Consider the following 10,390-nt stretch of genomic DNA (forward strand, 5'->3'; position numbering starts at 1 on the left):
GACTGAAAAATTAGATGGATGTATTTTCTCAATTGAATTGCTTCTTACAAGATGATCCATGTTGTGAGTAGTTGACAAAAATACCAACCAGAGCAGTTTATAAAATTATAAAATTCTACTTTAAGGAATGTATGTCTATATATATATATATATATATATATATATATATATATATATATATATATATATCCCATATTTAAATTTTTTATTCTGAGATATTTAAAAGCCATTAACTGTTATAAGATTAATGTTTGTTATAATTATTTCTTGCATTCAAATAATATGCATTTATAAAATTTTTGTAATTACATATTTACAAACATAATTTTATATATGTTTTTCAGACCATGTAAACTGCTTAGATATCACTTATTCAGACAACTATCTTGTAAGTTGAAAAATGGCATATAGTTTTTATATAATTCAGAATTGAAAATTTATAAATACAAGAATTTCTGGTAATCTATTTTCCACTAAGATATTCAAGATGATCCACATAAATCAACCTCAATTCTGTGGACTCTAGGATTTCCATCTTTGTGCCTACTCCTCAGCCACAGGAGTACAGAGAGAGAGCCTTTCTCAGTTTAGCATTGCCCAGAATCAGGACCCAGGAGTGCATGGAGGGAAAAGCAATTCTTACAGCCTGTTTGATCAAAAGCAGCAGTGTTCTCTTCAGAAGCAGAGAACTCCAAACCTTGATAAATAGGTACAGAAAGAAAATGGAATACAGGAAGATGGAGGCAATTAGTGTCTGCAAAGCTCTGATGTGGGCCTTCATGCTGGCATCCCTGCATCTATGGGCACTGCGTTGCATCTTCCTCTGATGTTTCCATAGGGAGAAGAATAGCAGGATAAGTGTGACCAGTGACACAGCAAAAGGTATGAACACAAACATGGTGTTGGCAAATGGAAACAGCATAGAAAGCTGTGCGTTATTCAAGATCAAGCTGTTAGACATAGTTATATTATATTCATTGATTAAAATATTCTCAGATGCATTTATAAGTATAATATTTAAACACAAGAGAGTCAAAGAAATTATAAATGTCCCTGCCATAACTTTTTTAACTCTGATCTTTAAATAAAGGAAAATATGGTTGGAAAAATTTGCTACTTTGAAAAAACAAAAGATGCTGAGACTTGTAGCAAACCAGAGACTAATATGGTTGAATGTTGTCCCTACACTGAGTATTATCCTAACAATTCTCTCTGTCATCCATTTTCCTGGGTAGATCATAAATAGGCACCAACTCACTGATAGTAACCACAGCAGTGCAATTCTGGAGATGGCCAGAGCAGTGAGGATTGGATCCACTGAAGAGATCTTTCTTCTCTTGACCAAGTCCATGATGTTGACCACTGCTATGAATCCATTGCCAAAGTTTCCAATTATAAATTCCACACTCAGAATGACTATAAATGTGATCTGTAGGACATCATTCATCTTCACTTGAATGCTTTAATTTCTTTTGTGATTACTTAAGATTCATTAAAACATGCTGCTAAAATGTTCTGCATATTCAATAAACAAAGCTCCATATCATGTTCCCTTAATCAACTTACAGGTCTAATATCAAAGAAGCCATTAAGCATGATTTCACACTTTCCATCAAAAAAGTCTTAGACAGAAGAACTGACTTCCATCCAGATGTCTTATGCCTTACACATAGCAGCCTAGAGTCATTGCAATTTTTGATGTAGGAAATGTTGATATCTTGTGCTGAGAATCAAATGAAGATATATTTATTTGCATTGTTTTGCTCATTTTCTTCTTATATACATATGTTAAGCTGTTAACATGAGTTTATGTAAATCACATGAAAATCTTTATTTATATAAGGCAATAAAAATATGAATTTATGACTAGTACTTAGTACCACATGTCTTTAGAAACTTTTGAATCACCTAGGTTACAGCCTATGGATAAAATCACTTATTACAAACAATCCACAACTCAATAATCTCATGAAAATGATTACTTTTAAAAATCTCTGTATTGAGTAAACATGTTTTCATCATTTGATTTTATGCAAATAAATGAATATGGAAAGATTCACACACTTATTTGAATATAAAACTGATTTGATCAACATCATTTTTTTCTAACATTCAGTATTTATGTAGCTCATGCATGGCATTCTGATAATTTTTAAGGTGTTGCCATTTAAGAAATGCTAGTAATTTTGAATATTAGAAAATTGACTGCAAAAACGAAAGGAAGCACTCACTAAGGGGAATGAGGCAATAAATGCTGCAGAATTCCTTTGAATTTTCTGTCTAACTTTGTCCCATAGGATATATTTATCTATAGGCATGAATGACCTGTCAATTTATCTACCTTCCCTTTACTATGCCAACATCACTTCAGTCATCTTTACTATAAACATGAACATACATGACATAAAAAAATGGAGACTAGTAACATTAGCTAGTTCTTCCTTCCTCTTTAATAGGTAATATGCATTTGAGAACCAATAACACAATATTAACAGTAATTAAGCAGTAAAGCATACCTCATGTTTATTATGGTATATGTGGTTGACCCCACTCTCAGTTTCTTTTTTCTTTTCTTTTTCTTTTAATTTATTTATATTTCAAGTGTTATACACTTACCAGATTTCCCCCACGTCCAGAAGCCTCCTCTCTTATCCCCCACCCCCTGCTTCTATGAGTGTCTTCCTCCATCCACCCATCAACTTCCATAACCCTGCCCTAGATTCCCCTACAATGGGGGGGTCTATCAAACCTCCATAGGACCAAGGACTTTTCCTACCTTTGACACCTGACAAAGCTGTCCTCTGCTGCAGATGCAGTCAGAATGATGTATACTACTTAGTTGGTGGAATAGTATCTGGGAGCTGGGGGTGGGCGTGGGGGGGTTGTTATGGGAGTTAGTTGGTTGTTACTGCTGTTCTTCCTAAGGGTCTGCAAATCCCTTCAGCTCCTTCAGTCCTTTCTCTAACTCCTCCATTGTGAACCTGCACTCAGTACATTCAATGGTTGGCCGTGAATATCTGACTCTGTATTTCTAAGACTCTCAGGAGACAGCTGTATCAGGTTCCTTTCAGTAAGTATTTCTTAGCATCCACTGTAGTGTCAGAGTTTGATGCCTGTCTCTTGGATAAATCCCCAGGTAGGATAGTCTCTCCTGGCCTTTCCTTCAGGCTCTGCTCTACACTTTGCCTCCACAATTGTTTCCGCGAGTATTTTGTTCTCCTTTCGAAGAACGACCGAAGCACTCACACTTTGATATTCCTTCTTCTTGAGCTTCATGTGGTCTATGAATTGTATCTTGAGTATTTAGAGATTTCAGGCTAATATGCATATATCAGTGAGTGCATACGATGTGTGTTCTTTTGTGATTGGATTACCTTACTTGGATGATATTTTCTAGTTCCATCTATTTGCCTAAGAATTTCAGGTATTCATTGTTTTTAATAGCTGAGTAATACTCCATTGTGTAAATGCACCACAATTTCTGTATCCATCCTTCTTTTGAAGGACATCTGGGTTTTTTTTCCAGCTTCTGGCTATTATAAATAAGGCTGCTAGGAACTTAATGCAGCCTGTGTCCTTGTTATACATTGGACCATCTTTTGGGTATATACACAGGAGTGGTATAGCGGGGTTCTCAGATAGTACTATACCTAATTTTCTGAGGAGACTCCAGACTGATTTCCAGAGTGGTTGTACCAGCTTGCAATCCCACCAGCAGCAGAAAAGTGTTCCTATTTCTCCACATCCTCACAAGCATCTGTTGTCACCTGAGTTTCTGATCAAAGTCATTCTGACTGGTGTGAGATGGAATCTCAGGGTTGTTTTGATTTGCACTTCCCTGATGACTAAGGTTGTTGACCATTTCTTTAGGTACTACTTAGATCGTCAAGTTTCCTCAGTTGAGAATTCTCTGTTTAGTTAAGTTCCCCATTTTTTAATATGGTTATTTGCTTCTCTGGAGTTTAAATTCTTGAGTTCTTTGAATATTAGATATTAGCCATTTATCAGATGGAAGATTGGTAAAGATCTTTTCCCGATCTGTTGGCTGCCTTTTTGTTTTATTAACAGTGTCCTTTGCCTTACAGAACTTTGCAATTTTATGAGGTCCCATTTCACCATTCTTGATCTTAGAGCATAAATCATTGGTACTTGGTTCAGGAAGTTTTTCCCTGTGCCCATGAGAATTTTCCCCACTTTCTCTTCTATTGGATTCAGTGATTCTGGTTTTATGTGGAGGTCCTTGATGGACTTGAATTTTGTACAGTGAGCTAAGACTGGATCAACTTGCATTCTTCTACATGTTGACTAACAGTTGAGCCTGTGCCATTTGTTGAAAATCTATCTATTTTCCATTAGATAGTTTTAGCTCTTTTGTGAAAGATCAAGTGACTGTAGGTGTATGGGTTCATTTCTGGGTCTTTTGTTGTATTCCATTGAGCTACCTGCCTGTCACTGTACCAATATCATGAAGTTTTTCACACAATTCCTCTGTAGTATAGCTTGTGGTCAGGTATAGTAATTCCCCCAGAAATTCTTTTATTGTTGTTTTGTTGTTGTTGTTGTTGTTGTTATTCTAAATGGATTTGCAAATTGCTCTTTCTAACTTTATGAAGAATTGAGTTGGAATTTTGATGGGGATTGCATTGACATTGTACATTGCTTTCGGCAGGATGAACATTTTTACTATAGTAATCTTACCAGTCCACAAGCATGAGAGATCTTTCCATTTTCTGAGGTCTTCTTAGATTTCTTTCTTCATAGACTTGAAGTTCTAGACATACATATCTTTCACTTGGTTAGAGTCACACAAAGATATTTTATGTTGTTTGTGGCTATTGTGAAGGGTGTTGCTTCTGTAATTTCTTTCTCAGCCTGTTTTTCTTTTGAGTATAAGAAGGCTACTGGTTTGTTTGAGTTAATTTTATATCTAGCCACTTTGCTGAAGTTGTTTATAAGCTGTAGGAGTCATCTGATGGAGTTTTGGGGGTCACTTAATTATACTATCATATCATCTGCAAATAGTGATATTTTAACTTCTTCCTTTCCAATTTCTATCCCCTTGGCCTCCTTTTTGTTGTCTAATTGCTCTGATTAGAACTTCAAGTACTATGTTAAATAGATAGGGAGAGAGTGGGCAGTCTTGTCTAGTTCCTGATTTTAGTGGGATTGCTTCAAGTTTCTCTCCATTTAGTTTGATGTTGGCTACTGGTTTGCAGGATATTGCTTTCACTATGTTTAGGTATGAGCCTTGAATTCCTGATCTTTCCATGACTTTTATCCTGAAGGGAGGTTGAATTTTGTCAAATGTTTTTTTTTCAGCATTTAAAAAATGATCATTTTTTTCTTTGAGTTTATCTATGCAGGGGATTACATTGATGGATTTACTTATATTGAACCATCCCTGTATCACTGGGATGAAACCTACTTGATCATGATGGATGATGATTTTGGAGTAGGTTTGAGAGAAATTTATTGAGTATTTTTGTATTGATAGTCATCACTGGAATTGGTCTGAAGCTCTGTTTCTTCATTAGCTCTTTGTGAGGTTTTGGTATCAGTGTAACTGTGGATACATGGAACGAATTGGGTGGTCTTCCCTCTGTTTCTATTTTGTGGAAGATTTGAAGAATATTGTTATTAGGTCTTCTTTGAAGGTCTGATAGAATTCTGCACTAAATCCATCTGGTTCTGGGCTTTTTTTGCTTGAGAGACTTTTAATGACTGCTTCTATTTCATTAGGGGTTATGGGACACACACTTTAGATTGTTTATCTGATTGTGGTTTAAATTTGGTGTTTTCTATCTGTCTAGAAACCTTTCAATTTCATCCAGATTTTCCAGTTGTGCTGAGTATTGACTTTTGTATAGGTTGAGTATAGGATCTTATGATTTTTTTAGTTTCCTTAGTTTCTGTTGTTATATCTACCTTTTATTTCTGGTTTTGTTAATTTGGGTACTGTCTCTGTGCCCTGTGGTTAGTCTGGCTAAGGGTTAATCTATCTTGTTGATTTTTCTCAATGAACCAGCTCCTGGTTTTGTTGATTCTTTGTATAGTTTTTGCTTCTACTTGATTGTTTTCAGCTCTGAGTTTAATTATTTCCTTCCATCTGCTCCTCTTTTCTCCTTTTTGTTTTAGAGATTTCAAGTCTGCTACTAAACTACTATGGCATGTTCACTCCAGTTTCTTTTGGAGGCACTCAGAAATATGAGTTTTCCTTTTAGCACCACTTCCATTGTGTCCTATAAGTTTGCTTATGCTGTGCCTTCATTTTCATCAAATTCTAAAAAGTCTTTGATTTCTTTCTTCATTTCTTCTTTGACCAAATTATCATTGGGTACAGCGTTGTTCAGCTTTCATGTATACACGGACTTTCTTTTGTTTTTGTTTTTATTTAAAAGCAGCTTTACTCCATGGTGATCTGATAAAGGGCATGGCATTACTTCATTCTTTTTATTTCTGTTGAGGTCAGTTTTGTGACCGATTATATGGCCAATTTAGGAACAGGTACTGTGTGAGGTTCTGAGAAGGTATATTCTTTTGTTTTAGGATAAAATGTTCTATAGATATTTGTTTAATCCATTTGGTTCATAACTTCTGTTAGTTTCACTGTGTCTCTGTTTAGTTTGTGTTTCCATTATCTTTCCATTGCTGAGAGTGGGGTGTTGAAGTCCCCCATTATTATTGTGTGAGGTGCAATGTCTTCTTTGAGCTTTAGTAAAGCTTCTTTTATGAATATGGGTGCCCTTGTATTTGGAGCTTATATGTTCAGAATTTAGAGTTCTTCTTGGTGGATTTTTCCTTTGACCAGAATGAAGTATTCTTCCTTATCTTTCTTGATTACTTTTGGCTTTAATTCGATTTTATCTGATAATAGAATTGCTACTGCAGTTTGTTTCTTGGGACCATTTGCTTGGAAAATTGTTTTCCAGCCCTTTACTCTGAGGTAGTGTTTGTTTTTGACTCTGAGGTACATTTCCTCTATGCAGCAAAATTCTGGGTTCTTTTTATGTGTACAGTTTGTTAGTCTGTGTCTTTTTATTGGGAAATTGAATCCATTGATGTTAAAAGAAATTAAGGAATAGTGATTGTTTCTTCCTACTGTTTTTGATATTATTTTTATTATTGTATGTCTAAATTATTTTTGCTTTGTTGAAAGAAGTTTACTTCCTTGCCTTTTCTAGGATGTATTTTCCTTCTTGTATTTGCATTTTCCACCTATTATCGTTTGTAGGACTGGATTTGTGGAAAGACATGGTGTAAATTTGGTTTTGTCATATGGTAACTGAGAGCTTTGCTGGGTATTGTAGAGTCCAGATCATATATTCTAACAGCGGGTTCTCTGGAAGGAGAGATGGGTATAGGAACAGGGGCAAGAGAAAACACATGGAGAGACACAAAAGCACATGGCTTCTGGTTCAACTCTCCATCTTTAATCCCTCTCTCCCAAGATACAAAGGCAGGCCAAGCCCCTCCCCTGAAGGCTGGAAACCGGTTCTTCTTGTTCTTCAATGAGTCAGGCAGATCAGGTTGCTGGCTGCTATTCTTTTAGAACAGTGGGCAGGAGGATGTCACAGGGTATATTAGTCTGGGCTTGCATTTGTGTTCTCTTAGGGTCCGTTTGAGATCTGCCCAGGATTTTCTAGCTTTCATACTCTCTGGTGAGAAATTTGGGTTACTTTTGATAGGTCTGCCTTTATATATTTCTTGACCTTTTCCCCCTTACTGCTTTTAGTACTTTTTCTGTGTTTTTTGTATTTGGTGTTTTAACTATTATGTGACATGAGGAATTTCTTTTCTGGTACAATCTATTTGGAGTTCTGTATGCTTCTTGTATGTTTATGTACGTGTCTTTCTTTAGGTTAAGGAAGTTTTCCTATATTATTTCTTTGAAGATATTTATTGGCCCTTTAAGTTGGGTATCTTTTCTCTCTTCTGTACTTATTATCCTTAGGTATGTTCTTCTCATTGTGTCATGGATTTCCTGAATGTTTGTGTTAGGAGATTTTTGCATGTTACATTTTCTTTGACTGTTTTGTCAATGTTTTCTATGGTATTTTCTGCACCTGAGATTCTTTCTTCTATCTCTTGTATTATGTAGGTGATCCTTGAATCAATGTCTCCTGATCGTTCCTAGGATTTCTATCTCCAAGATTGTTTCCCCTTGTGATTTATTTATTGTTTCAATTTCCATTTTTAGATCCTGAATGGTTTTGTTCAATTCCTTCTTCTGTTTGTTTGTGTCTTCCTGAAATTCTTTAAGGCATTTTTGTGTTTCCTCTTTGAGGGCTTCTACCTGCTTACCTATGTTCTCCTGTATTTCTTTAAGGGAATTACCTGTCCTTCTTAAAGTCCTCCATCATCATCATGAGCTGTAATTTTAAATCAGTCTTGCTTTTCTGGTGTGTTGGGATATCCAGGGCTCACTGTGGTGGGAGAACTGGGATCTTTTGCTGCCAGGTTTCCTTGGTTTCTGTTGCTTATGTTCTTGCCCTTCCTTCTTGCATTATGGTTATCTCTGGCATTAGTTTTTCTTGATGTCTTTGGCTGTGACTTGCCCCACTTACAAGTTTCTGTGTCAGTACTCCTGGGAGACCAGTTCTCTGCAGGAAGAGTTGTGGTACAGGGTCAGCTCTGGGGTGCTGACAGAAACCAAAAGGATCATGTCCATAGTTATTCATTGGTTCCTGTGAACTGATGGCTCTGGGAGGGTCCCTATTGGTCCAGGAATTTGAACAGCAGTGGTGATTTTACCTGCACTCACAGGCTTGTTGGCACTCCTGGGAGGATAGCTGTCTCCCTGAACTATTTGGATATGAAACCCTGTGGCAGATGATCAATCAGCTCCTGCTGCAAATGGAAACTGGAAGTCCACTCTCAGTTTCTTGAAGCAAGATAAATTTCTTCTTAAATGAGAAATACAGAGAAAGATTGAGAGCTTAATAATTAGCTACATATTGTCACCACCATCTGCTGTTGCCTAAGTTTTTGATCTTATTCATTCTGACTAGTGTGAGGTGGAATCTCAGGGTTGTTTTGATTTGCATTTACCTGATGACTAAAGATGTTCAACATTTCTTTAAGTGCTTCTCAGCCATTTGATATTCCTTTGTTGAAAATTATTTGTTTAGTTCTGTATCCCATTTGTACATAAGGTTACTTGATTCTCTGACATCTAATTTCTTGAGTTCTTTGTATATATTGGATATTAGTCCTCTATCGGATGTAGGATTGGCAAAAATCTTTTCCCAATCTGTTGGTTACCATTTTGTCCTACTGACTGTTTTTTGCCTTACAAAAGTTTTGCAATTTCAGGAGGTCCATTTCTCTATTCTTGGTCTTAGCTCATAAGCCATTGGTGTTTTGTTTAAGAAATTTTCCCCTGTGACCATGTGTTTTCCCCTCTTCCCTACTTTCTCCTCTGTAAGTTTCAGTGTATCTGGTTTTATGTGGAGGTTCTTGATGCATTTGGATTTGAGCTCTCCAACATATAACAAGGATACATGCTCCACTATGTTCATAACAGCTTTATTTATAGTAACTATAAGCTGGAAAGGACTCAGATGTCCTTCAACAGAGGAATGGATACAGAAAATGTGGTACTTTTACACAATGGAATACTGCTCAGCTATTAAGAAAAATGAATTCATGAAATTCTTAGGCAAATGGATGGAACTAGAAAATATCGTCCTAAGTGAGGTAACCCAATCACAAAGATCACACATGGTATGCACTCATCATCATTAAGTGAATATTAGCCCAGAAGTTTGGAATACCCAAGATACAATTCACATGAAGCTCAAGAAGAAGGAAGACCAAAGGGTGGATACTTTGGTCCCTCTTTGAAAGGGAAAAAATCACTCATGAGAGCAAATATGGAGACAAAGTGTGTTGTACAGACTGAAGAGAAAGCCATCCAGAGACTTTCCTACCTGGGGATTCATCCTGTATACAGTCATCAAAACCTGACACTATTGTGGATGCTAAGAAATACTTTCTGAAAGGAGACTGATATAGCTCTATCCTGAAAGGCCCTGCCAGATCTTTCAAATACAAATTCGGATGGTTCACAGCCCACCATTGGACTGAGTGTGGTGTCCGTGATGGGAGTTAGAGAAAGAACTGAAGGAGCTGAAGGGGTTTGCAACCCCATAGGAAGAACAGTAATATCAATCAACCAGACCACCCACTGCTCCCAGGGATTAAGCCACCAACAGAGCAGTACATATGACTCCAGCTGCCTATGTAGCAGAAGATGGCCTTGTCATGCATCAATGGGAGGAGAGGTCCTTGATCCTCTGAAAGCTTGAGAGATGCCTCAGTGTAGGGGAATTGAGGGCTACGAGGTGGGAATAGATGGGTGGGCAGAGGAACACAATCATAGAATCAGTGG

General features: G+C 36.8%; 1 protein-coding gene across 1 annotated transcript; it reads right to left on the reverse strand.

The window, feature by feature from the left end:
- Positions 1 to 550: 550 nt before the first annotated feature.
- On the reverse strand, positions 551 to 1,447 carry LOC127677716 (taste receptor type 2 member 116-like). The gene has a single exon (XM_052172733.1). The coding sequence runs from the start codon at positions 1,445 to 1,447 to the stop codon at positions 551 to 553; it is 897 nt and encodes a 298-aa protein (XP_052028693.1).
- Between the last annotated feature and the right edge of the window lie 8,943 nt (positions 1,448 to 10,390).

This window comes from Apodemus sylvaticus, chromosome 2 (genome assembly GCF_947179515.1).
Source record: "Apodemus sylvaticus chromosome 2, mApoSyl1.1, whole genome shotgun sequence".
In the NCBI taxonomy this organism is placed as follows: domain Eukaryota; kingdom Metazoa; phylum Chordata; class Mammalia; order Rodentia; family Muridae; genus Apodemus; species Apodemus sylvaticus.